Source organism: Penicillium brevicompactum (genome assembly GCF_028827555.1).
Source record: "Penicillium brevicompactum strain IBT 35665 chromosome Unknown utg000002l_segment0_segment0, whole genome shotgun sequence".
Lineage (NCBI taxonomy): Eukaryota > Fungi > Ascomycota > Eurotiomycetes > Eurotiales > Aspergillaceae > Penicillium > Penicillium brevicompactum.
In genome coordinates this window covers 3,064,916-3,091,216 of record NW_026623205.1, presented here as the reverse complement: position 1 = coordinate 3,091,216, position 26,301 = coordinate 3,064,916, and the positions used below count along the sequence as shown (strand labels likewise).

The 26,301-nt window shown below is 51.2% G+C and overlaps 9 protein-coding genes across 9 annotated transcripts; 3 read left to right on the top strand and 6 right to left on the bottom strand.

The window, feature by feature from the left end:
* Window positions 1–829: 829 nt before the first annotated feature.
* On the top strand, window positions 830–4,560 carry N7506_003849 (putative MATH and UCH domain protein; the record flags this gene model as incomplete). The annotated part of the gene is made up of 4 exons (XM_056953144.1): window positions 830–1,055; window positions 1,115–3,196; window positions 3,255–3,924; window positions 3,984–4,560. The coding sequence occupies 4 exons, from the start codon at window positions 830–832 to the stop codon at window positions 4,558–4,560; spliced, it is 3,555 nt and encodes a 1,184-aa protein (XP_056814836.1).
* Window positions 4,561–5,045: 485 nt separating this feature from the next.
* Window positions 5,046–7,235, bottom strand: N7506_003848 (rRNA (cytosine-C5-)-methyltransferase NOP2; the record flags this gene model as incomplete). The annotated part of the gene is made up of 1 exon (XM_056953143.1): window positions 5,046–7,235. One exon carries the CDS (start codon window positions 7,233–7,235, stop codon window positions 5,046–5,048), a length of 2,190 nt encoding a protein of 729 aa, XP_056814835.1.
* Window positions 7,236–7,530: 295 nt separating this feature from the next.
* On the top strand, window positions 7,531–8,301 carry N7506_003847 (uncharacterized protein; the record flags this gene model as incomplete). The annotated part of the gene is made up of 2 exons (XM_056953142.1): window positions 7,531–7,641; window positions 7,720–8,301. The coding sequence occupies 2 exons, from the start codon at window positions 7,531–7,533 to the stop codon at window positions 8,299–8,301; spliced, it is 693 nt and encodes a 230-aa protein (XP_056814834.1).
* Window positions 8,302–9,067: 766 nt separating this feature from the next.
* Window positions 9,068–11,686, bottom strand: N7506_003846 (cell differentiation and development protein Fsr1; the record flags this gene model as incomplete). Its single annotated transcript, XM_056953141.1, has 4 exons — window positions 9,068–9,327; window positions 9,382–11,205; window positions 11,269–11,547; window positions 11,611–11,686. The coding sequence occupies 4 exons, from the start codon at window positions 11,684–11,686 to the stop codon at window positions 9,068–9,070; spliced, it is 2,439 nt and encodes an 812-aa protein (XP_056814833.1).
* A 70-nt stretch (window positions 11,687–11,756) lies between these two features.
* Window positions 11,757–15,591, bottom strand: N7506_003845 (uncharacterized protein; the record flags this gene model as incomplete). Its single annotated transcript, XM_056953140.1, has 3 exons — window positions 11,757–11,768; window positions 12,725–14,990; window positions 15,050–15,591. The coding sequence occupies 3 exons, from the start codon at window positions 15,589–15,591 to the stop codon at window positions 11,757–11,759; spliced, it is 2,820 nt and encodes a 939-aa protein (XP_056814832.1).
* A 903-nt stretch (window positions 15,592–16,494) lies between these two features.
* N7506_003844 (uncharacterized protein) lies at window positions 16,495–18,066 on the bottom strand (the record flags this gene model as incomplete). The annotated part of the gene is made up of 1 exon (XM_056953139.1): window positions 16,495–18,066. The coding sequence occupies one exon, from the start codon at window positions 18,064–18,066 to the stop codon at window positions 16,495–16,497; it is 1,572 nt and encodes a 523-aa protein (XP_056814831.1).
* Window positions 18,067–18,939: 873 nt separating this feature from the next.
* Window positions 18,940–20,418, bottom strand: N7506_003843 (DUF1479 domain-containing protein; the record flags this gene model as incomplete). The annotated part of the gene is made up of 2 exons (XM_056953138.1): window positions 18,940–20,106; window positions 20,158–20,418. 2 exons carry the CDS (start codon window positions 20,416–20,418, stop codon window positions 18,940–18,942), a joined length of 1,428 nt encoding a protein of 475 aa, XP_056814830.1.
* Window positions 20,419–21,382: 964 nt separating this feature from the next.
* On the top strand, window positions 21,383–24,507 carry N7506_003842 (uncharacterized protein; the record flags this gene model as incomplete). The annotated part of the gene is made up of 8 exons (XM_056953137.1): window positions 21,383–21,431; window positions 21,481–21,722; window positions 21,773–22,431; window positions 22,719–22,832; window positions 22,892–22,971; window positions 23,034–23,388; window positions 23,443–23,671; window positions 23,722–24,507. The coding sequence occupies 8 exons, from the start codon at window positions 21,383–21,385 to the stop codon at window positions 24,505–24,507; spliced, it is 2,514 nt and encodes an 837-aa protein (XP_056814829.1).
* Window positions 24,508–25,110: 603 nt separating this feature from the next.
* On the bottom strand, window positions 25,111–26,043 carry N7506_003841 (Bax inhibitor-1 family protein; the record flags this gene model as incomplete). The annotated part of the gene is made up of 3 exons (XM_056953136.1): window positions 25,111–25,708; window positions 25,773–25,843; window positions 25,900–26,043. 3 exons carry the CDS (start codon window positions 26,041–26,043, stop codon window positions 25,111–25,113), a joined length of 813 nt encoding a protein of 270 aa, XP_056814828.1.
* Between the last annotated feature and the right edge of the window lie 258 nt (window positions 26,044–26,301).

Below are 26,301 nucleotides of genomic sequence, written 5' to 3'. Positions count from 1 at the left end.
GGCGCATTTGATCGCCCGGCCCAGTTGGGCCAATTGGCCGCGTTGCCCTGAACAATCTGGCATGAGCCCCGCTAGAATTGCCACGTACCAGCCAATGACTGATCGGTGGCAAAGGGGAGGAGAAACCCAGTCGCCGAGTCGCCACTGGAAGAAAAAAGAAGACGATCCCATTGGCAAATTAAGGTTGACTGCCCTGAGTGGAGATAGCCGATGATCGGCACACCGCAACGGAGCGGCGTATCATGAATAATGAACATGTATCACAATGAGCAATATCCATTGTACACAAAGTACAATATATAATATATTCAAAAATGATCTGTACATCGGACTGGTACTGCCCAAAGATGTGTAGGGGGGTAGAAGAGTTAGGGAGTAAGGAGAACCGAAAAAAAGAAAGCAACTAATCGGCTGAGGTAATCCGAGTAAGGCGCTAGACCCACTCGGCAGATTCCCCCGGACTCTTCGTCTTTTTTTGGCTTATCTGTTTGGCCCTGGGCCTCGTTTTTCGTTTTTCGCTTTTCGCTTTATTCCCTTCACATTTCTCCCTTTTCCCTTGCTTCATTTTTTTGTTCCGCTTTTCTCTGCTTTAACTCCTAGCTTATTCTCTCGTTTTCTCTCTTTCTTATCGCCCTCCCTCTCTCTCTTTCCACTCTCTCCCCACATCTCCACGCCTTATCTGATAAGCCCTTATCAGGAAGTCTCTAGGGAGTCCAAGTCTCCCATTTCACTCACTATTGTCTATATATTGTGGGCCATTGGTTGCCAAGCGCACAGGCACTACCCAGGAGTATATCCTCGGGGATTATAGGGGCTTTGTCAACTGATCATGGACACACCCAATTCAGGTGCCCCGGGTCAGACCGAGGGCACTGTGACCACCCAATCCAGTCAGCTCGTTGAAACCTCGCCTTCAAATCCTCCATCTACCGCTGTTCCATCCGAAGAACCAGAGCATGCGTACTGGGCTGAGTACGAGGAGGACACCACGTCTCCGGACGAGGATGAGATGAAAGAAATCGACGGCGGGGACTCGGACTATAGCGCCTCTGATCGTGTGTTCCACAGATTCCCCTTCATTATTCAAGTCCTCGAGGCTGACTGGAGACTACAGACAAGTACTGGGAAACCAATTTCTTCCGTGAACTGGGAGATCCCGAGTACGTGCCCACTGAAAAGGCCCGCCTCACATGGACCTTGAAGGGCGTACGAGGCACACCGGAAAACCCCAACCGGCATAAGGTCCTCAGATCTCCCGCAGCATTCGTTGGGGGTTATTGGTGGCGCATCAAGTTTTATCCCAGGGGCAATAACGTCAATGCTCTGAGTGTCTATCTTGAGTGTTCTACCACGATGCCTGCGCCAGATGATGACCTCCCGGAGATGGATTTCACCGTCCGCCGAGGCGGACCCGATGCATCGCTAGATGACAGCTCCCCGGAGGTTGAAGTGAAGACCGGGGCCACTGACGATGTGTCTACATGGCTGGAAAACTATAAATCGCAATACGCGGCTGCCAAAAATGCCGCGCATCCCAGTGAGACTGAACCATCTACGGCGTGGCGTGTGCCCGCACAGGTGGGCGTTATTGTATACAATCCTCAAGAGCCGCGTACCGGGTGGATGCAGTCGTCCTGTCATCAGTTCAACCCCCACAACTTGGACTGGGGGTGGACTTATTTCCATGGTCCTTGGGACCAGATTCACTCCCGTCGACGAGGTCAGCACCGCGCTCTACTCACTGACGATACGCTTTCCTTTGATGCGTACATTCGAGTGGTCGATGATCCCACCAAGTCTCTTTGGTGGCACCCAAGTGATTCCGAGCCTACTTGGGATAGCATGGCTTTGACCGGATATCGACCTCTCGGCGACTCGATCATCAACCACAGTCCAGAAGTTGCCGGTCTCGCTTCATGGTTGCACATTGCTCCATTTTGTCACATTATCCAGAGTATTGATGTTCTTGAACATCTCACTAATGCCCAGGCCAGGCCCAAGCCCCTGTGCGACGCTCTTCAGAGGTTGCTTTGGCAACTCCGCCGCCAGACAAAGTCCCCAAGTTACGTGGACACTGATGCAGTGACAACAACTCTCCGCAATCTGCACGAATTCTCCAGTGACGTAACTGAATTTTGGGAACGCCTGCGTCGCACTTTGGAATTGGAGCTAGAAGGAACAGAAGCTGGCAAGAAGTTCGCCGAGCTGTTTGATAGCCCGATCATCGACACTTTGTCGGCTGATGAAGATGTTACTGTGAACAGGTTGCCTACAGACTTCAACTCCCGTCTGTACATGCGAATCGATCAAACCAAATCCGTATCGGAGGCTGTCAGCAGCTATTTGAGTGCCAAACCCGGTCGTTGGTCGCTGCCTCAGGTCTTGCACATTGAGATTGGGCGCCACACATTGGACAAGGCTAAGCGGTGGCAGTTGCAGTACGACAAGGTCCAACTGGACGAAGAGTTGGATCTCTCCCCATGGGTCGCCGACGGTCAAGGGACTAAATATGTTCTGTATGGATATATCGTTCACCGTGGTCGCCGCACCTCTGGCAAATTCTTTAGCATCCTGCGCCCGGCTGGTCCTGGCACCACATGGCTTGCTTTTGATGATGGCAGTGACAACCGTGTTGAGTGTCTCACTCAAAAGACAGCCATGGGCCCACACCTAGGTCTTGACCCTTCTCAGTCCGTTGACCACAAGAAGGGACACGACATACCTGTTGTGGCTATGTATGTCCGTGGTGACATGGTCTCCAATTTGTTGCCTGGTTCACAGGGACCTTGGGAAACTTCGGAAACTATGAAGCAATACTATGAAACGGGAGTTTATCATACCGGTGACAAGCCTGCTGAGGATGTCAAGGTGGAGGTCTACTCTCTTCCACAGTATGATGGATTGAGCAGTCTTTTTGATTCACATGGTCTTATGGCACAGGCCAAAGCGACAGACAACGTTATGCATATGGTCTTTCCTCGTTCAACACGCTTGGTCGAACTTCGCAAATCAATCGCTGCACGCAAATCCACGACCTGCGAGCCAGTCAGCCCTGAACGCATTCGCTTTTGGCAAATCGGCAACTCCTTTGCGCAGTCTAGCTCATCACTGACCTTTGATCGAGCAACCAATCTTGAGGTTCCATTGGATCCCTCGCTAAATAACATTCAATTTTGGATGGAAGTCATTTCAGAAGGTAAGATATTCTACTTCCTCTCCATCTTTCGTCGTCGTCTAACACCAGACTCCCACAGAGGACGCTCAATTCTTTGCGATTCCAGATCCCCCTGCGGCCATTACATCGGATGATAAGCCTGAAGACCATTTAGTTCAAGTTTTAGGATCTGAAGGTTCGGCGAACGCACCATCATCCGTAGTAGAGGGAGATGCCATTGCCAGTTCCTCGGAAACTTCTCCTCGGGCAGCGACCGCCCTCACAGACACTCTTGCCCCGGCCTTGGATAATAACGAACTGCCTCAGGTGGCCACAAGCTCACCGGAAAGCAATAGCGTCGTCACTGAGCGGGAGAGTGAAGTGGATGTACAAGTGGTAGCATCTACAGAAGCCACAAGCTCCGCTCCTCTTACTTCCCCCGAGGATGTATCCTCCACGGATATTGCACCTCAAACTCAAGTTGAGCCCAAAGTCAACTTACCTGTTTCCCATGCATACTACTTCATCCAAATCTTCGATGCGGATAGTCAGTTGCTAAGGACGGTGGGATCGTTCTTTTCGAAACTCGATGCCAACGTCAAGGCCTCGATTCGACGTCACCTTAATCGACCTATTCGTCAAGATTTCTTGATGTGGAAGCGGGTTGATGGTGCCACAGTCACCAATGTGTCACCGGCCGATAGCTTTGATGATGTGGTGGCTCCCCACGGTGTATGCTTCATCATCGGAGACAAGTTGACCAAGGATAAGTAAGTTTACCCACACCGCAGCAACCAACCCAGTCGATCGAATTTAACACAAGAAGCAGACGCTCCCAGCTTGCATCCACAGGAATGTTCACTAGTCCTGATCGTCTGGTTCAATATCTGTGGGCCAATTCCCGTGGTCATCCGATCCATGGTTTCACTGGTACCAAAACCATCGAGGCCACATTCACGCAGGATTACTACAGCGGTGATTTCGTCAAGGGCCACCAGCACGGCAAAGGAACCCACATCTCCGGCAACGGTATGGTCTACGAGGGTGACTTTATCTTTGGTCGACGCCATGGTCAAGGCAAATTGGTCTATCCCACGGGTGACTCATATGACGGTGACTGGGTCGAGGATGTGTGTCATGGACAAGGCACATATGTCGAGAAGACAACGGGCAACAAGTACGTTGGCGGATTCAAAGACGGCAAACGCCATGGCAAGGGAATTAGCTACTGGGAGGTAGCCGATGCAGAGCTTGACCTGTGTCAAATTTGCTACACGGAAGAGATGGACGCTGTCTTTGCAGAGTGCGGCCATCTCTGCTCGTGTGTGACATGTGCCAATCTTGTGAGCCTTTGTCCAATGTGCCGCAAGGAAGTGAAGAAGGTGATCAAGATTTATCGGGCATAGATTGTGCCTTCGAAGACGGCACGCTGTACTTGATGTTCAGCATTTTTCATGAGACTGCAGATTGTAGACTGCATTCATCCGTTTATTAGCGTGCGATGTGATTTGGGATTTGGAGTGATGCGCAGGTTTTATTTCCAAGGTTTTTTAGATGCATGTGTCATCTGGTAGAATATAGATCGGTTATCCCAAGGTTATATACATTCATTCAACGCATTACCTAGGTATCTCTCTACATACTCCCGAGGTCAAGCGCTTTGCTTTCAACTTGAAATTGGATAGTTCCAAGGTTATTCCAATCGCTACACTAGTTCAGTAATTGTATTTCCAACCTTGGAAGGTTTATTGTTTTGACACAGTTTGATCTTGATTGAACAAAAGGTATATCCTATACGCCGGGCCCCGGACCTAATACATGATGCTTTTGAATTGCCCGAAGAAATATACAAACAAAAAATAAAACCTTGTAACGTATGATCAAATGGCGATCATTTGGTGGCCTTCTTGGCCGACTTCTTGTCCTTTTTCTCGCCCTTGGCCTTAGCAGGCTTCTGCTCTGCCTTCTCTGCACTCACGGGCTTATCTTCCTTGCCCTTGGTGACAGTCTTCTTCTCACCCTTGGGCTCATTAGTGGACTTCTTCGACGCAATAGTCTTGGTCTCCTCTTCTTGGCTAGGTTCCTCGGTCTTGCTAGTCTTCTGCGAAGCCTCAGCCTTGCTCTTCTTGGGCTTGTTCAGAACGCCCTTGGGGTTGAGACCCTTGCGACGCAGACGGTTGCGCTCAGCACGAGCAATACGCTCAGCATCCTCGGGATCTTCAAAGGCGCTGAAAGCACCGCCTTCAAAGTCGGCAGCGTGTCCATCCTCGTCGACAATCGGAGTCTTGTCAACCATCTCGTCATCGGAGGATGCAGCTGAGGCGCTGCGGGACTTCTTGCGTCCAGCGGAACGAGACTCACCATCCTCAGCCTTGGGTGGGGGAGTCACGGCAGTCTTCTTGAGCTTGCAGACATAGAAACCGTCAACGTTCTCACGGTGAGGGAAGTAACGGCGGGTAAGCGCCATCTTGGGGTCGAACTTCTTGCCCATGTAGCTAAGGAATCCAGGGCTACCAAAGCCGCCAAGGCCAGTGTCCACAATCTTAACATTGGGGCGCTTGCGGAGGACATACTGCACAACGGCCTCGTTCTCTTCAACGGTCACACTGCAAGTAGAGTAAACGACGTATCCACCAGTCTTGGATGCGTGGTCAACGGAGTCAATAGCGGCCAACAGGAGCTGACGCTGCATGTGGGGAATGGCGAGGAAATCACGCTCGTTCTTGGAGGTCTTGACACCGGGGTCCTTCGAAATGACACCGGTACCAGTGCAAGGGGCATCGAGCAGAACACGATCGAAGCCACCCATGGCCTTGGGGAAAGCGGTACGAGCATCCATGTTCGTTACAATGGTGTTCTTGCAGCCAAGACGGTGGATGTTACCAATCAAACCCTTGGCACGGGGCTTGCTGGCATCGTTTGCGATCACGCAGCCAGTGTTGCGCATGAGCGCAGACATGTATGTCGTCTTACCACCGGGCGCAGATGCCATATCGAGAACGCGCTCGTTGGGCTGGGGGGCGAGAGCCATGACGGGGAGGAAAGAAGAAGCGGCCTGGAGAATGTAGTGACCAGCGAGGTACTCAGGGGTGGCACCAAGAGGCACGGGAGATTCGAAAACCTGGAGACCGACCTTGGACCACTTGCCAACGGGCTCGAGGACAACACCACGGTTGATCAGGGCCTGGGCGAGGGATCGACGGTTGGTGCGCAAGGTGTTGGTACGAATGACAACGGGACGAGGGGTTTCGTTAGCCTCGAAGAAGGCAAAGGCTTCCATGGGAGTGAACAGGTTGAACAGCTTCTCGGCAAGGAATCGGGTGTAGCCGTAGTAGGTGCAGATGTCGTCGAGCAGGAGATCGACGTAATCGGTACGGGACCTTCCAGGCTGACCAAGTGCCTTCAGGTCACCCAGAATTCGAATGGTATCTGTAATGCGCTGGCGGAGGAGCTGAAGATCGGGTGCGAGTCCCTGTTGCTGGTTCTCATCGGCGAACACATCAGGCGCACCAATGTTGGTCTGCATTTGGGCCTCCTGCAATTCCTGCTCGGCATCCTCCTCTTCTTCCTGCTGCTCGGCGTCCAGCTTTCGTGACAGACCCTCAATGTTGGCGGCGGTCAATCTCTCTTCGGCATCGGAGTCCTCGTCGTCAGAGAACATGGCACCACGGGCGTGACCCTCCTCGTCAGAATCAACGAAAGAGTTATCATCATCCTCCAGGTCGGAAAGTCCCTCCACTTGGTCATCACTATCCATTGAGCCTTCGCTGATTCCGTCGAGATCACCGAACTCATCATCCTCCATTTCCTCATCGTCGTCGGACATGGGCACTGGCACAGCCTTCTTGGTGACCTTCTTCTCAGCCTTGACAGGAGCGGCAGAGACCTTCTTCTTCTTAGGAACTGCTTTCTTCGACGCAGACTCGTCAGCATCGGATCTGCGGCGCTTTGATGCAGCCTTCGGAGTAGCCTTCGGAGCCTCGGCGCTGCCGGCCTTGCGCTTCTTCAGCATTGAGATTTTTGATTCATCGAGGGGTGCAGGGACTCCCTGCTTGGTTCCCATGCGACGACCGATACCCATGGTGAATTAATTTGGACAAAGACGTTTGGGGTGTTTGCTTGGGAGCTGCGATTTTCCTTCCCGTCTTTTTTTTTTCTCTTCGGGCGGTGTTTGGTGGCAGTAAAGATGTTTAGAGGGCGGTGAGAAGAGGTTGTTGATGCCTTTTCTCTCAGGTGTCTATTTTGATAACAGGAACGGAGATCTGGGTATCTACGGAGTACCAAGCATCCTCATCTTCAACAGCTGGCTATTCTTGCCTGTCTCCTCTATTCCCTTCTCCAACTACCTTCTAAGAGAGCTGTCTACTCATTCCGTCATGTCTGAATTGAGCTTTGCGAAATCATTCCTGTCCACTTTGGACTCACGACCTATCAAGCTTCGCGCTGACCATGTCTTCGACCCAGAGCAGGTTGGATTGCGAGTTCCTGTAAGTTTGTCAATATGCTGCAACAGTATTGGCACCAACTCAATTGCTCGTGTACTAACTTGCTGTCTCATATTGCAGTACACTCTTCCCCGCCTCTCAGCCCCGCATCCCCCGATGCCTAAGAAGGTGAAGTCGGCTCATGCACCTGGCTCCTCCAAATCTATCACCGTCCGTGTCAAGTCGGCCCGCAACCCGGCTCTGGACTTCCCTATTACCAACGCTCCACTATCCACTACCTCAGTTCAAGACATTCGGGATGCTGTGCGAGGTCGCGTCACCGACCCCCAGGGAGGTCAGGTTCCGCTCGAGAAGATTAAGATTCTGTATAAGCGGAAGCCGGTGACTGGAACTGGAAAGACACTTGCCGAGATGCTAGTAGACGAGCCCACCATCCTGGCCGGGGGCAAAGAGGTTGAGATTGGCATTATGATCATCGGCGGCGCTCAAGCGGTTGAGTCCTCCGCGACGCAGCCAGAGGCACCAGAGAAGCGGGATGAATCCCCACCCAAACCTGCTGTTGGGCCAAGCGGCGAAGAAGTGCTGCGGACAGAAGCCTTCTGGGATGACTTGCAAGGCTATCTCGAGCAGCGCTTGAAAGATGAGGCCGAAGCCAAACATCTGAGATCTCTATTTAAAGATGCATGGAAGTCCTCGAATTAGAGTGGCGAGATAACAGCGCAATTTAAACTAATATCATCATGCAATCACTAGCTTATGTTCTCTGTCTGACATCGTGTATGCCCACGTGTGTGTGTGTGTGTATAATTTGAAATCTTGGTGGGGTTTTTTTGGTACTATATATTGTTATGCAAGATCGAGCATCCATGGATGAGGCGAACTGGAGCTGCCCACCATACCTTCAAGTCCTGGAGGTTAGGTACCTAGGTATATCATAGGTAGGCTAGCCCCAGGGATGCCCAGGTGATAATCATACCTACATCTGCCCAGGTGGGCACCAGGCGAGCATGTCCATTTATATATTATGCCAGACCGAATAATCCGGGCTACCCTACCTACTTGAGACCTCGGGAGCAAAAGATGACACGCCCTCACAGAAATAAAGACTGCCGTTCAAACAAGATGTATTCGAATCCAAGGATAAATTGACCATGTATTGAGACAGTCAAACCAAACACCCACACACGCCGGGGAATCTTTCTCGGACGGCATGTTGTCAAAGAAGTTGAACAAGGAGGAAAAAAAAGAGTACACAAGTTGAAGTGATGTAAAGGAAAAATCACGTAAGATGAGTAACACATGCCAGGCAGCTTGATAGAACACCATTGTAAATGCTCGAAAGAACTGGTCCGGCCAATCGCTCATCCGGTTCATGGGATCATACACGGGAAAAGAAGGAGGCGCGAGGAAAAACGAACACAGGTATAACACAGGAAGAATCATACATGGGTTTCATCTCATCGTTCAATCATCGGGAGAAAACCTTTACCACACCATCTCCACCACCGCCAACGACCCAGCGGCCATCACGGCTCCAAACCACAGCACACACCCCTTCGCCACGCATTAATCGGTGGCTTGTCAACTCCTGGTTACAGGTGCGTTTCTCCAGGTCCCAGAACCGCAAGCTTGCATCATGACCGGCCGAAACAAGCTCCCGTCCATCAGGGGACAGTGACAATGAGGCAATTGCAGCAGGATGGGCAAGCATCGTGTAAGTACATTGACCTAAAAGGAAAGTTAGTATGATAGGCAACAGAAATGGATAAAATCATGACATACCACTGTTGGCATCAAAGAATCGAATGTAGCGGTCCTCGTAGCCACTGATGATAACGCCCTCCACATTGCTCGAGCCAGTGGCTCCATGAACAACTTCTTCCTCGGTGGGTGCGCGGTTAGGATCCAGATTGGCCGTTCCATCAAAGCCAATGGTGGTTGCAACGACAGAGTTCACACCAGTGGATGGTGTGCCGTCATAGGTTTCAAGACTAGCCATGGCCGCAATTTCCTCGCCGGTTCGTGTATCATAAACAAGGATAGAGGCATCTGAGTAAGAGACAACGAAGTTGACACCTGCAAGCGATAGCGGGCTGATGCATGTCGGCGAAGGGGATTCAGGGCGAACGATGTGGTGGATGAGAGTGTGGTGGAAAGGCGTAGTTGTAGCGACACTGGGCTGTGGCGAGGATGGGAAGTTGGACCCAGAGGATATTGAGTTCGCACGTCGGCTCCCACCTTGACGGCGTGATCCACCGGGAGGTGACGAGATCTGGGGAGGAGCGCTCACAGCCCAGATCAGAATCCGACCATCTGCGGCACCAGAGGCCAGCAAGATGCGATCCGGTCCACCGTAATGGCTGCTCGAATCGCCAAAGACAGATCCTACTGTCCCCGGGAGAACGCAGAGTCCCCATACTGCATCTGTGTGTCCGTCTAAGGTAGCCTTAGGGTCAACACGCCCACGCTCCCATACGCGTACGCTGGCATCCTGACCACCGGAGAAGACCCATCCATCTCCCAAAACACGACCACCATTGGAGATGTTCTGAGACGGCGAGCAGGCAGCCAATGATGTGACAGCACCTTCGTGTCCGCGGTGGGTGAAATAACTTGTGATATCAAGATCGTTGCTGGGGCCAGGGCCGTGCGGTCCAAATCCACCATAGGTGGCTGGAATGATCCATCGTTTGATGGTTCCATCGTCACTGCACGTGCAGATTTCAGGCTCTGATGGGCTTCCGCCGCCAGTGAAAATGACGGACCGAATCACGTCCAAATGACCGCGCAAAGCAAATCGAACTTTGAAGTTGGTGTCTGGTTGTTGGGTCAAGGCCGCGCCTCCATCGCGGCTATCAATTGCACCTTCACTCTTGCGCCTTGACCCAGAGCTCTTTCGTCGGTGTGGAAGAGAACCTGCCTTTGCCGACAACTCGGGACGAACGAAATTGGCATTTGGGAACGCATCGGTGTCTGGGCGATGAGGCGGGACCGGCTCTGCGATTGGCTGCTGCTCCGCTGGTTCGTCAAAATTCCACCCATCCACATCCTCGGTCTTCTCAGGCAAGGCCTGCGGGTTGAGATCTTCCTTCACAGCCACTTGAGGTCCTTGTGCTTCAAGCGCTTGGTTTTGTTGATCATCGACTAAGCCCTGTTGATATACATGAGACCGGTTTCCAGTTGCCCCAGCGGGAGCTTGCTGCAATTCAAGTGACCGCCGATCCACTGCGTCTCGCGGGAGGAACTGATTTTGGCCCCGAGCCATCGCGTTGTCAGAGTAGTGGTTTGTCACTGGTTGATGATTTTGAAGCGCCATTTCGCGCGCCATAACCTGGTTAGCTTTTTGTCGTTGCTGCTGTAGGTAGGCCTCCTCTAAGTTTTGTTGAGACAACTGTGAATTTCCATATAGATGGCCTGAGATATCGGAGTCGGTGAGATCGGGTGGAGGATGGGAGGTAGGTATAACATGGTACGAGATTTCGTGAGAGGCTTTGGTCAGGAAGCCTCGAACTTTGTCCCGGCCTTCATCGAGTTCACCGTCCTGCTGGCTCTCGTTGTCCAATTCTTGGTCATTCTCATTATCCATGCTCGGTTTCGGGCGTTGTGCTGGTAGCCAACATCATCAGTAAACGTGGATGGTAGCATTAAACAGAAATGAGGGCCACAAACACTTTAGGAAATTGACGCTATCACGCGCAACCTCCTTGGGGTCCTTGGTATCTTCGAGAGATTCATTGTTGGATAACTTCTTGACCTTTTCCCTTTCGCGCTTCAGCGCAGTCTCCATCAGCCTCACATGCTTGCCTAGAGACTCGTGTAAACGCTTGCTGGTGCGGAGGTCACCCTCCAAGCGGCCAATGCGGGACTTCATCTCGGCACGTTCGATCTCCCAGGCATTGCGATCGCGTTCGTGTCGATGCCATTCCGTCTGCAGAAAGCGCATAACACCTTTGTAATACCCCATATTAGCAAAAGAAACATGGCCCGACCTAGAAAGCTAGGTACACATACCCTGCAGCGTGTATTCCGTGCCCTGTGGACCGCTTGAGCCATCCATAGCGCCGGGCATTCCTCCCATCCCAGACATGGCAGACGGGGATTGCCAAGACATGAACAACTGAGAGCTGTCAAGGCTCCAGGTGAGAAAAAGACGAATGTCAGGTGTGTAGCTGGAGACGGCTTGGGGCGAGCTTCGGCTTCTCCTGACCCCGGTAAATCGTATCCGCAGGAAGAGACCCGAGATCCCCTACTACAACCACGTTGCCCACAATGTCAAATTGTGGTTGAGGCGGTGCACGGGATGAAATTCCACGGGAGCGAAGCAAAAGCCAACGATCTGAGGAAAGTATGGAGATGGAGGTGCCTTCATTTGTCTTTTGTTATGGGAGGGTTAGCTGGAGCGCCCACACCGCCTTCTGATAGTGCCGGCTCCAATGCGCTGGGCTTCAATGCGCTGGCGACGAGAGTCGATTGAGGCAGAGAACAATAATAACGTGTATTTGTACAATGAGGTCGAACATGAGTTGCTGGTCGTCAGGAAATGATTGTAGAGATTCTCTCAGAGTCCAAAAGTAACCACAGGAACGGGCATATATTGGTGCCTTAATTTCCAGGCAGAAACTTTGGAATTAGTTAGTTAGGATCAACACTATCTCATCTACTTGACTAGTTATCACTCCTTGAATGATCTCTTGAATCAGCTTGGCTGGTAGGTTGTTGTTTTGTAGTTCTCTTCTCATATACACTCGTCGGTCCACCAGTCAGATGGATCATAGAGTACATTCCTGTTGTTATGATAATGATGCCCAGGTTGTTCTTGGAAATTCCCGCACAGGGTACTTGGATCTATGTGAGCTGCTCGTGCGAAAATGTACGCATGGGGCTAGTGGACAGTGGTTTCTGTCTTCCTATTAACAAGGGTTCAATCAAATATGTATTACAATAAACCTAAACCCCAAATGACAAGTGTGTGATCAGCTATGACGACCTATGCTTTCCACAAGGCATTGACTTGCTTCCTCCGGGTCTAGGTAGAAGTATGAGGTTAGTGGATGTGTACCTAGAAGAATGTGCAACCAATCTGATAAGACTTATCGGTGCACACAGAACAAAGGGTTAAACATACCATGGGAGCCAAAATGGTGACACCTACCCCGAGTGCCACAACAGTCAGAACGAGCTGGAGCTTAGAGAAGCTCTTGCCGAGAACATCAAAGGCTTGACTTGGGGTGGCTCTTGTACCATAGATATCGCCACCATAAGCGAGGACAAGACTGGTACTCTCCAACAGGGTGGGGCAGGACAGCACCTCCTTGATGCCGGCAACATCGCGAGCGTGCGACAGGTACCATTTGCCATCAAATTCAAGGTAAGGGGTGTAGCGGAAGAGACCCTCCTCAGTCTCGGCAGCGGTAGGGTCCCGGTCGACAGGGCGACGGGGATCGAGGACGGGACGAGGGATGCCGACAATAGAATTGGAGGAGGGAAGGGTGCAGATGAGTTGACGCGTGGTGATGCCCTGACGAGTTTGGGTGACGGCCATGTGGGAGATAGGTTCGGGAATCATAAATGCTTGAGAGATGACATGAGGCAACGGGAGTGTGTCAACGCTAGAGTAGTTGCTAGCAGAGTCAAGCGTGCCCCGATCATTAGGTAGCGGAGACTCGTAAAGTTCCGAGACGACCAGCTGGTAGCCCTTAGCCGAGGACTCATCGGCAGCAACATCACCCCAGAAAGAATAGGCGAGCCAGTTCTCAGATACGACAGATGCGATAGGCTGGGTAGAGTCAACGCCTGCCTGGGTAGTTGCATGCAAAACCTTGCCGGAGACACCATCCAGCAGGTAGAAGCTAGCAGTCTTGGCATTTTCATCCACAGCAGTCACCAAGGCTAGATTAGGGTTGAGGTATTTGTACAGAACGGAGCGATTCCCAAGGACCTTGCCAATTGACGCGACAGGGTCATGCGCAGGACGAGCAGTTGCTTTAATGACCTTCTGTCCGGAGGGAGGAACAAACTCCCAGACGGGCGACTTGTTGTCTGCGGAAATCCACCCAAGGACTCGACCATCTGCGCTCGTGGTAACCAGGAAGCCATTTTCTTTGGCATATGCAGTGACAGGGGCTCCATCTGCGCCAACACCCGCTGTGATCAACGAGTTGCTATCCTTGCGGCCAAGGATAGCAATTGTATGAAGTGTGTTGTCGGATGGCTCAGTGCGCGAAATGATATCTCCGGTAGAGACATTCAGAGTCACAGAGCTTCCATCACTGGGGTAAACGGTCACAGCTCCAGGGGAGCTCAGGATCGCCTTCACATCCCACTGCGTGGTCTTCGCAACGTTGACGCTCCACGACACGGCGCCGTGCTTACCGGTGTCCAAGGCGTGGACGCGGCCATTCCTGGTGGCAATAATAACTGGCTTGGCAACTCCAAAGCTATCCAGGTTGGAAACCTCATCTGTTAGAATACTGCTGAGGATACGCTTTGGCAGATCCTGAAGCCAGTCTGGCAAATGCTGCAAGTCCCGAGCATGACGTTTCACACGATGAAGGTAAGCACCGTACAAAGTCTCGTGCCCTTCGACCTCCAATTCATGGGCCAGATCTTCCTGCACATCGGTTTCCGCCCAGGTAGCTGCAACCGCATCGATAAGACCTTCATATCGAGTCCATTCGATCTGGCCATTTCGGATGAGCTGCCAATCTCCATGCTCTCGGAACAAAGCAGATCTAACAGCCAAAGCCTTTCCTTTGGTGACGATTTCGGAGACCGAGTGAAGGCCAACCTCGGAAGCAGATGCCTGCAAATCCCAGCGCCCCAGAACTCCATGGGATGCGGAAGATACAACGATGGCTTCCACTTCAGTAATCCGAGTGAAGTAAACATTGGCGTCAATGACACTGGTCGCAACCACCGACTGGCCCTGAAGATACGGCAAACGGTAAGCGTTGGAAACCTTGGAAGACATCAAGTCCACGTGGTACACCTCGGCCCAGGCGCCAGTCTCGGTCACGAAATGGACCAAGAAATGAGGCAACGCGTTGAGTTTGTTCGGGGCGTGGACAGCGATCTGGCGAATTTCCGCACCGGAGGTGTTCTCAATGGCGATCGAAGTGACCTCCTTAGTTCCGATCACATTGACTTTCAAGGACTTCTGTGCCTTGTCTGTCCATACAATGACAGGCGAGGCAGAATTGGCACCGACATAAAGAATGGATTCGGGGGTGGTCACGTCGGTGTCGGAGTTCAATGCTTGTTGACGGATCTGTCGTCCAGTCAAAGGGTCCAACACAGTAACTTTGACTTTGTAGCCCTTCAGCATAGCCGATTGGAGGGAAATGTAGAAAACTTCCGTCGAGGAGGATGACACCTGGAAAGGAATATCACCACTGCCACACAGCACACGCATTAGCTTAAGTGCAACAGCACGTTCAAACCCAAAACATACCTGGTGTCCTTGTATTCCCACACATTCTTTCCAGTGGCACCGTCCAGGCGTCTCACGATTCCGACACCATCACTGCCAACCACCGCGATCGTGTCTCTGATGCCGGAGGTCGCGGTGGCATCCTCGAGCTCCAACAGCTCAATATCCGCGACCACGCCGTCACTGAAACGCTTTTCCCAGCCCAGCTTGCCATCCTGAGCACTCCATGATGAGATGGAGTGGCCTGCAGCACCGACAAGAGCATCATTACCATCCAATCCGCGCAAGAAACCGGGCCCGCGGGCAGGCAAATCCGACTGCGAAAGGTTCTGGCGCCATACCAGCGCGCCATCTCGGGGATTCACCGCACCCACGAGCAACTTGTCTGATAGTGTATATAGGAGGGACGCATTGGAAGCGGTAGATGGCTTGAGGAAGAAGGTCGAGTCGGGTGAGGGGGTACCGAGGAGGGCGTGGTGGAAGTCAACATGATTGACCTCGTCGGAGTAAATCGCCAGCGCGGGCGATAAACACGCGGCAAAGAGGAGCGCTTTGAGCCTCATGGTGATCTTACTGAAGCATTGAGTGGAGGGATGGGGACTAGCTGTCAGTTATATCGACACTGGCGGAATCCGGGCGGTGATAAGCGGGCCCCAACTTCTCACTGTGTTGCTCTCCTCCAGAGCTCCAGCCATTACTTTACCTCAGTAAAAACATGCTTTCTTTCCATCATAGAGCTTTTTAAAGTCTTTATTGGGGGAATTTGGATATTACTAAAGCTCTTGACTTTTGTTTGTCAGGTACTGCGCTCGTTATTGCTTGCCAACACCTGGGCACTCATATCTACACACGTACTCCAACACACTTCTCTTACTCCACTGAAAGATCGCACGAAGATTTGTGATAGTGGAAACATGCTGCCCTTTCCAGATTTTGGATCAACTTCCTCTGAAAAACTGCCTGGCTCCATATATCTAAGGACCTGGTTATGATACACCAACTATTTACTCACCACGATCAGGTAGTTGGTTGCGAACATCGATTGTACTACACTTATCCGTATTATTCGTTTCAGTAAATACTTAGGTAGATATGGGTCGAATAATTACTCTCTCAAATTGACCAAGCCGCTCGTAGAATTTCTAGACATCATCAAATGAAGCTTGTTTCTGGGAACTATTGAACTAGGAGAGACCTTGAGATCTCGGGACCTTAGAAGCCACGAGCGACGACCTTGGGAGTGAGCTCAGATGCAATCGGCCATATCAAATTCACAGCTGTTCTACCTCGAGAGCCAACAGAGCCAGGACTGGCCAAAAGAATCTAAGCCATCACACGTCAGCCTTGCCACCATTGTAGCTTGTAGCTCGAAGGAAAGAACCCAAGAACCTTGGAAGGAAATGCGAATCACGAACCTGCACCTTCGGCCAAGCTTTTGCCCAAGCCATTTCAATGAGGTGGTCACTCTAATTGTCATAGCGATCCGAGTCACGACCACTCGACCGGCTGCCGTAGCTATCAGTGTTGCTACTACCATAGCTGTTGTCATTGTTGCTGCTGCCATAGCTGTCGTTGTTGCCGCTGCCATAGCGATCATTGTCACGTCCAGAGGCAGACTTGTTGCCGCTCCCGTAGCTGTCATTGTTGTCCTTGCTACCGTAGCTTGAAGACTTGTTGCTACTTCCGTAGCTATCGTTGTTGTCCTTGCTATCGTAGCTTGAAGACTTGTTGCCGCTGCCATAGCTGTCGTTGTTGTCCTTGCTACCGTAGCTTGAAGACTTGTTGCCGCTGCCATAGCTGTCGTTGTTGTCCTTGCTACCGTAGCTTGAAGACTTGTTGCTACTTCCGTAGCTATCGTTGTTGTCCTTGCTATCGTAGCTTGAAGACTTGTTGCCGCTGCCATAGCTGTCGTTGTTGTCCTTGCTACCGTAGCTTGAAGACTTGTTGCCGCTGCCATAGCTGTCGTTGTTGTCCTTGCTACCGTAGCTTGAAGACTTGTTGCTACTTCCGTAGCTATCGTTGTTGTCCTTGCTATCGTAGCTTGAAGACTTGTTGCCGCTGCCATAGCTGTCGTTGTTGTCCTTGCTACCGTAGCTTGAAGACTTGTTGCCGCTGCCATAGCTGTCGTTGTTGTCCTTGCTACCGTAGCTTGAAGACTTGTTGCCGCTGCCATAGCTGTCGTTGTTGTCCTTGCTATCGTAGCTTGAAGACTTGTTGCCGCTGCCATAGCTGTCGTTGTTGTCCTTGCTACCGTAGCTTGAAGACTTGTTGCCGCTGCCATAGCTGTCGTTGTTGTCCTTGCTATCGTAGCTTGAAGACTTGTTGCCGCTGCCATAGCTGTCGTTGTTGTCCTTGCTACCGTAGCTTGAAGACTTGTTGCCGCTGCCATAGCTGTCGTTGTTGTCCTTGCTACCGTAGCTTGAAGACTTGTTGCTACTTCCGTAGCTATCGTTGTTGTCCTTGCTATCGTAGCTTGAAGACTTGTTGCCGCTGCCATAGCTGTCGTTGTTGTCCTTGCTACCGTAGCTTGAAGACTTGTTGCCGCTGCCATAGCTGTCGTTGTTGTCCTTGCTACCGTAGCTTGAAGACTTGTTGCTACTTCCGTAGCTATCGTTGTTGTCCTTGCTACCGTAGCTTGAAGACTTGTTGCCGCTGCCATAGCTGTCGTTGTTGTCCTTGCTACCGTAGCTTGAAGACTTGTTGCCGCTGCCATAGCTGTCGTTGTCACGACCAGAGCTAGATTTGTTACCGCTCCCGTAGCTGTCATTCTTGCTGCTCCCGTAGCTGTCGCTGTTGTCCTTGCTACCGTAGCTTGAAGAATTGTTGCCGCTGCCATAGCTATCGTTGTCACGTCCAGAGCTAGACTTATTGCCGCTACTATAGCTGTTGTTGTTGCTGCTACCGTAGCTGTCGTTGTTGTTGCTGCCATAGCTAGAGTCGTTACCACGACGGTCTGAGCTTCCATAGGAGTCGTTTCCACCAAAGCCGGAGCTTTGGTTTCCACTGCCGTAGTTATCCGAGTCGTTCCGGTAAGACATGGTAAGTAATGGTATGAAAGGCTTGTTGGAGAGAGAGAGAGAGAGAGAAAGAGAGAGACTATGATCAAGAATGGCTGATCCCGGCGCGAAGCATGCTATTTATACCCAGGCAATTCCCCGAATCGAGCAAAATAGACCCCCTCCCCTCGAGATTCCCCTCAGCTACCACGGCTAAGCGATTTGGGGAGCCAATGATCAAAACAGAGAAGCTAGCACGTTTGTGATCGCTAGCTCTTTGCTTATTCGCTCGCTAGCGATTGCCCAGTGGAGCTGTGTGCCACTTTTCAGCTGCCTGCGCCGCAATTATTCGCCCCTGACCCTTTCGATCAGGGTGTTCATTTTATGAAAGAAAAGCCGAATCACGCCATGAGCAACGGGGTCTCATTCGCTCGTCGAATTGGTGGATTGAGTTTGCCCCTCTTTTCATATGTCTCGATATCACCTCGGAGGTCCGTTTTCCACAATATACCCACCACATACGTAGTGTATTCGATATGAAGTGTTTACGTGCACGGAGTAAGACCCAGCAATTTCAGCGTTAGGGAACAGGGGCAAATATTACAACATGTCCCAGTGCTGACCCATTTTTGAGGACCGCCAGTGAATTCGATGGGCCAATCATGACTGTGGATCTGCTGCTATCCGGTTCGGAGATCTAGATCACATCGCCCACTGCGGAGTATAGCTATTGCACAGCCTCAGCTACGGAGTACTCCGTGCTGATATGGACAATATGGTATCTACGAGGATGGCTACGTGTACCTAGGTACACGGTGAAAATCTGAAAGTGGTCACGGTACTCCATATCCTTTATGCAATTTTGTTTCCTTTCCATAGATGCTGGTTTTATACATGCTGAGATCTCAACTGGTCTTAAACACCGAAACAGGCCTTGTTAGCTGATCGAATGGCTGCTTTCTCGCCCTCACTCATGGCCTCAGTGATCTCCCAAGGTGTATTCCCCATACCCATAGCACGCTGGCCATGAGGGCTCAGTGAAGACCAATCCATAGCGCCCTTGAATCCGGACTCGCCGGCTCCACCCGCACCAGGGAAATCCCACGGAGGCGAGTAGCTCTGAGCAGCTTCGCGTTGTTTGAGGAGATAGTCGACATTCATGTCGCACAGTGGGGTAGCGGGGATATACATCACACTCGAGTCTTGCCTGCCGCGGTGCTCCTTATCCACGGAATGCAGAGAATCACAGTGCCACGCCACAAAGTCACCAGGTGCCACTTCCGGCACCGAGACCATCGTGGCCTCCAGATCAAGATGCGGGTGTGTAACAGGGTTGTACTCTTGACAAGCACCGGGCACGGAACCTGGGAATGTGGCGTCCAAGAGAGGCTTTGAGCTCTCGGGCTCGAAGAAGGGACGCAGTATGGTGTACGCTGTGCTGTGGTTGATCATGGGGCACACATGCAGGGAGCCCTCCCCGGGCTTGGTGTGGGACATGGAAAGCCACGCCTGGAAAAAGCGCAGCATGGAGCAGGCTCCAGCTCCATTGTATAGATCCATATTAGCTCCTAGACGGTGTCGCGCATCCCATGCGTCATACTGCTCCCAGTTTCCTTCCAGGATCTTGGTGTAGACACGGGCATACTCTGGGTCCTCCCAACGCTCGAGAGAGCCACCATCAATGTGGGGACCGAGAGTAAACTTTGAGTCGCCTGGATCACGAATGCGCAGACGATCTCCATAGGTGAGGGGATGAGATAGCGAGATCTTGCTGTTGGGGTCTGATGAATGCCACAGCTGCTGCATAAAGCGTTGGGTGCGAAGCATGTTATCGTGACCACGGGCCTCTGTCTGTGAAGGGGTCCAATAGAGCTCATAGACAGCCGGAGAATCGGCCGGGAAAGCCTTCACACGCTCTTTGTTGGCAGCCACGTAGTCCCGGATACGCTGCTTGTACTCCAGAGCTTGATCTTGGGGGATCACATTGCGCACTACTACGCTGCCTCGGTGGCGGATCTCCTTTAGCGCCGCTTCGGACACTTGTCCAGACACCACATCAGAGTACTCAATTGAAGGGATGATCTATCACCGAGTTAGCATTGTGCTCCACAATATCGCGAGCTAATGACATACATCGCTACCGAGCGCCTTGATCTTTTGCACTTCCTCATCCAAACTGGGAAGCAAACGTTCCCAGCTTCTGGTGAGAGCATCTCTGTTCTTCTCGAATATCTCTCTCTTCAATTCCTGGAATCTTGCAGGAAGAGGTTCGGGCTTATAGTCAGGTCTCAGACTAGGAAAGACGGATGAAATATCGCCCGCGGCTTTAGTTGTCTGAGCTGAGGTTGATGCCGCCCTGATGGCGGATTTTGAGATAAATTTTGACATCGACATAATTGAGGTTGTGGAAGGTATTACTTTCAAGGTTTTGGGGGGATCTGCAGCAGTTATATATGCGCCAGCGTCTCTGGGGAAGCGTACATGAGGAGGCGGGACGTTTCCTTAATTGGTAGTGGAGCCGCCTTCGGAAGAGGCGTGGGGATTACTTCTTTGGGAGATACACCCGACATGACCCCAGCAATGACATCAATTTGCACAACTTCAACTATTTCCCCGGAATTGGGCTGGAGCCTTTTAACCTGATGCCGGTATCCGGACGCCATAGATGACTAGCTGCAAATTTTACGGCATGAACTTGCAAAATCTGGAGGTAGGTTAGGTATGAGCTTACTCCGTATGCATGTAATCCATTTGAGTGCACGCCGCATTAGGTATCCAAGGCGAGACTACCCAAAAAGTACACCTGTACACCTGTACACCTCATGGACAGCTTGGCTTTGAATACCTCGGAATAACTCCATTATACTCTGCAATTAGGTATGGGCTAAAACACGTTATATCTCGTCCAAAGCTCCATAGGATATATTGCTCAGGTGGTTCGCGAGCTTCGACTGCTCAAAGCACTATGTACTAAGAGACAAGATGCAGCACTCGATTGCCCAGACTCCATTGACAATGTGGTACCTATACACGTACCTTCTACCGCGACACCTTATGAAAATATTGAAGCATTAGAAGAGAGAATCACATCCACTGCTTTGGTTCGACTTTATCTTTTGGGTGAATATATTTCACGACCATCTCAGAACCCGAGCCAACATGCCTGCAGAAGTAGATCTCGGTCATTTCGCCGGCCTCGGGTCACTTACCTCGCCCTCCTTTACCCCGCGAGGTCTGTAAATGGCTACAATACGCGCTGCCATGAGTCCCACAAGGTCCACAGGCTGCATAAAGGAGCGCGAGACCCCCGAGACCAGTCTGCAAAGTGCAGTGCAATATTTTCAACATGGCTCTTTCAATGAACTCCGTTCGAGGCAAATCCGCTATAGTGACCGGGGCGGGTTCTGGTAACCACCCCGATATCCCCCCATAGTTCCCAAGCTTACTTCCTCTCAGGGATTAACCTAAGTTTTGCAACATTGCTCGTGGAAAACGGATGCAACGTCTTGATCGCCGATTTGGCTTTGCGGCCAGAGGCACAAGTACTGGCTGATAAACACAAAAGTGGACCCGGGCGGATTGTATTTCAAGAGACTAATGTGATTGACTGGGCCCAGCTGGAGCGGATGTTTGAAGTCGCCGAAAAGGAATTTGGAGTGATTGATATTGTTTGCCCTGGTGCTGGAATTTACGAGCCGGTAAGAATACCGGAAGAAGAAAATCAACGAGATACTAAATCTCGATTCAGTACTGGACCAACTTCTGGCACCCTCCTCATTCGTCGCAAAGCAAAGATTTGCCGGGAAGTGGCCGATACGCTCTGATTGACATCAACGTCACTCACCCGATCCGCACTACCCAGCTGGCGATTGCCTACTTCCTCAAGCATCGTGACAGCGGTCGCCCAAAGCATATTGTCCACATTTCCAGCATCGCGGGTCAGAATGCCAATCTCACAGCGCCAGTCTATTGCGCTACCAAGCATGCCATCAATGGTCTGGTGCGATCGCTCGCCTCTCTTGACCAGAGACTTGGGATCCGGGTGACAGCAGTCGCTCCAGGTGTCATCAAAACACCGCTCTGGACAGATAACCCCGAGAAGCTTAAGCTGATTGATGCCAGCGCGGATGTGTGGGTGACTCCCGAAGAAGTGGCGGAGGTGATGCTAGCTCTTGTCCAGCAGGACGAGGTGAGCGAGATCATCGGAGACCGATCGGGTCGAGGTCCATTGTACAAGGTGTCGGGAGGGACAATTTTGGAATGCTCAAAGACAGTTCGGGCGGTAGGTCAGTTTAATGATCCAGGCCCCGGAGATCGACCTGGCAATACGGCCTCGGTGCATCACCTCGCAGAGGAAGAGAGTTATCAAGCCATGGACCAGAAGGGTTGGGGATTGCCAAAGCTGTAGTTAGTTGTCACGCCATATGCATGAGAGTTGCAAAATATGCAGTCATCTCTAAGTAACAAAGATCTCCAAGTGATGACGTTTCGAGTACTCCTTAATGTCGAATGTTTGAGCCAAGAGGGCCAAGCGAAGAGAAATTAGGCAACAAGTCGGAGAGGAGCCGGTCATGTGCCTCTAATCGCGATAAGGTCCTCAGGCCATCTTTCCCTTCCTCCCTCTTGTAACCGCCTTCTCTTTTGTTTCGTTTTCTCCTCCCTGCTATATCGCTTTTAATTCCTACCGCTGGTAGTGTTCGCTATGTGTTGTGTGCCTTTTGTATTCGACCCATAATCGCTCTTTGCAAAATAAATCAGATGGAGGAGGCCGCTATTGGGGTTGCTCCGCCCGGGCAACATGGACGCAGGTAACTTTGCAGACCTATATATGCTGTTTGATACATGCTGACTTGATTGTGTGTTCAAGACGGGGAGCGCGCAGACGAGCTGGCGATGTTGTGGGGGAGGCCAGCTGGGCCAGCAGTGTCATCAATTTGGTTAATACCAGTGAGTGCGGGCCCGTGTGCGATTTGAGGAAGATCTGGTAAACTGATGCTTTTCTCTACTAGTTATCGGCGCTGGTGTGCTTGCAATGCCCCTAGCCATCTCACACATGGGAATTTCCCTTGGAGTTTGTGTCGTTTTATGGTCCGGGATCACCGCAGGATTCGGCCTTTACCTACAATCGCTTTGCGCCCAATATCTAGACCGTGGCAGCGCCTCGTTCTTTGCACTGTCGCAATTGACATACCCTAATGCTGCCGTTGTCTTCGACGGTGCGATTGCGATCAAATGTTTTGGAGTCGGCGTGAGCTATCTTATCATCATTGGAGATCTCATGCCGGGAGTGGTGCAGGGCTTTGTCGGCAGCGAGCCAGGATATGACTTTTTGGTTGATCGCCACTTCTGGGTAACTGCTTTCATGTGAGTTAAACCATGCCCTCCGCCTACCTGGACCTAGTACTGAACCCTTCAAAGGTTGATCGTGATTCCTCTATCCTACCTGCGCCGGTTAGACTCCTTGAAGTATACAAGTATCGCGGCCTTGGTCTCTATGGCTTATTTGGTCGTCTTGGTTGTGTATAATTTTGTCCTAGGAGACACAAAGGAGGATCGAGGCCCCATTCGCGTGGGTCATTGGGCTGGCCCAATCCCAACTCTCAGCAGTCTGCCAGTGATTGTTTTCGCATTTACTTGCCATCAAAATGTATGTTTGAGAGGATCTCGAGACTTGCACATGTCTAACAATACTTCCAGATGTTCTCTATTCTCAACGAAATCAGCAACAACAGCCACTTCCGCACCACTGCGGTGGTCTTCGCTAGCACAGGCAGCGCAGCGGCAACCTACATCCTGGTCGCTATTACTGGGTACTTGTCTTTTGGCAACAAAGTCGGTGGAAACATTGTCGGCATGTACCCACCTGGCTTGTATGCGACGATCGGACGCGCCGCAATCGTCATGCTTGTAGTCTTTTCCTACCCGCTCCAGTGCCACCCCTGCCGAGCATCGGTCGACGCCGTCTTGAAATGGCGTCCTAGAGCTCAACCCAACGGCGCAGAGGGATCACCCCACCGGCACCCGCTTTTGGGCCCCCGCGGTAATCGCACGCCGGAGCCAATGAGCGATCTCCGCTTTTCCGTTATCACGACTACTATCCTAATTCTCAGCTACCTTGTAGCTATGACTGTGTCATCGCTCGAAGCCGTATTGGCCTACGTTGGCAGTACCGGTAGCACGAGCATCAGCTTCATTCTCCCGGGTCTGTTTTACTACAAGATCTCCTCCCCAGACTCGCCCACACACCGCGGTCTGATGAAAGAGGACGACGAGGCAGAGGACGACCTGTCAGACGAGGACGATGGAGACGAAGGCGAGGGCTCCCTTTCCCGTTCTTTGACCGAGAGTGGTCTCCTGCTCCGTGGCTCTCGCCACTGGCGCAAGGCTCTTCTACGTCGCCTTAGTCTGGCGTTGGCCATCTATGGCTTCCTTGTCATGGTTGTGTGTCTGATCACAAACACTTTCTTCAAAACCTCGCATTAAGAGGCGTATTCACGCCTAAAAGGGTCCCTTGCCTTTTCTCGCGGGCCTGCACCTGATTTTGTTTGATATTTGACCCTGCCATATATCTTAGATGATACAGGTTTCCTTGATCATACACCAGGTCAATTTCACTGTGCATATTCTTTTCTAATTCTGCGCAATTCTGGCTGTGGACTTGAATGTCTCTATTCTACAGGGTGATCCCTGACACACTTCAGGTTACGTGACGTTTGGGCTGGCGTTCGGAGACTTGTATCTATTTGACCAATTCAATTAATGGGTTCTTTCTTACTTTCACATTTCAATATAAACAGATGAACCTGGTGCATTTATAGCCCATTATTTTCGGTAGCCTTCTACCTAGTACTTGCAGGAATTGTGGATAGGCAGGATGATATATTAATGACAGAGAGCTAAGAAATTATCGGCAAAGCGAATGTGCAAAGGAAAGAGCCATGAAGCCTATCGCAATGACAATAGATGGACATCAATTTAAAAGCCAGCTGCCTGGCAATTGCCTTCCTTGTCATAGATCTGCTTGTAAAGTGGAGAGTGAAAAGAAATTCACACTCAAAAATTAGTCACATTGGCCGGTGGAGATATTTAGTTGTTGTTGTTGGCCCCATTCAAGATGCGCAGAATCGACATGAACAGGTTGAGCACATCGAGATAGAGCGAAATCGAAGCAGCAATCTCCTCCTCGACGTGGTAGTGGCGCATGATAAGTTGCGTGTCAACGAGGATATATCCCGAGAAGATGAGCGCACCAAGTACACCGTAAATAATCTCGACGGTGCTGCCGAATGGGACAAACATAGCCACGAACCCAAAGAGGATCATGAACCACAGCGCGCCAAACAAGTACGGCATCCAGTCCGTGAAGTCATACTTGGTTTGGCACGCGAAGAGGGTCAAGGCGACGAAGATTCCCAGCGTCAGGATTAGCGCTTGCACGACCACCCGGACCTCGTAGAAAGAAACCACCACACTGATCGAGTATGCCTCAAGAAGTGTAAAGCCAGACAAGAATAGCAGGTTGGCGGGGTAAGACTTGCGCTTCCAGAAGGTTGCAAGCATGAAGCCGAGTGCGCCGAAGACGGAGATAATCATCAACCAGGTGTTTGCTTTGATCCAGTCGCGGTATGATTGGCTAAGGAAAGAGATCGAGCTGAGGATAGTAGTGAGGAGAAGTTGAGCGGTCCTAGCGAAGAAGCACTGTTAGCTAGGCTTGCTCTGTTGAGATGCGTTTTGTTCAGGTGGCATACAAGATTGAATAGACCTTGCGAACGAACTGCATCCGAATCTCGATGGTTCCCTCCGCCACGTTGCCTCCAAACTGCGATGTTGTCAATACCCATAGCTATCCTCGGATTATGGCAGAGAAAAGCATACCTTGAAGTCATCGGGCAGATTGTCGCCTTCGGTGCGAGGCGCAGGCTCCGCTGTTGCCTGGTATGAAGGAGGGGCCTGGGAGTAAGATGGTTCCTCGAAGGAGTCCCGCTGGGGAGCGGGCTCATATCTGGCGTTGGAAGCCATATTGAAAATAAGTGTTAGTGTTTAGTCTGCCCAAGGGTGGATGAATGATGAATGAGATGCGGCGACAGGTGAACTGATGTGACACGTCACGTGTGATAAGCAAATATCCGGGGGATTATGTCAGACGGCTCCACCTCAGATGCTCCATACGATCTACAAGTATAAGAAACAGTCTGAATTAAGCAGCGTCAAGTGCTTGAAATACACAAAATCAAGTGTTATGAAAATACATTCTCCATATGTCCTTTTGGAACAAAA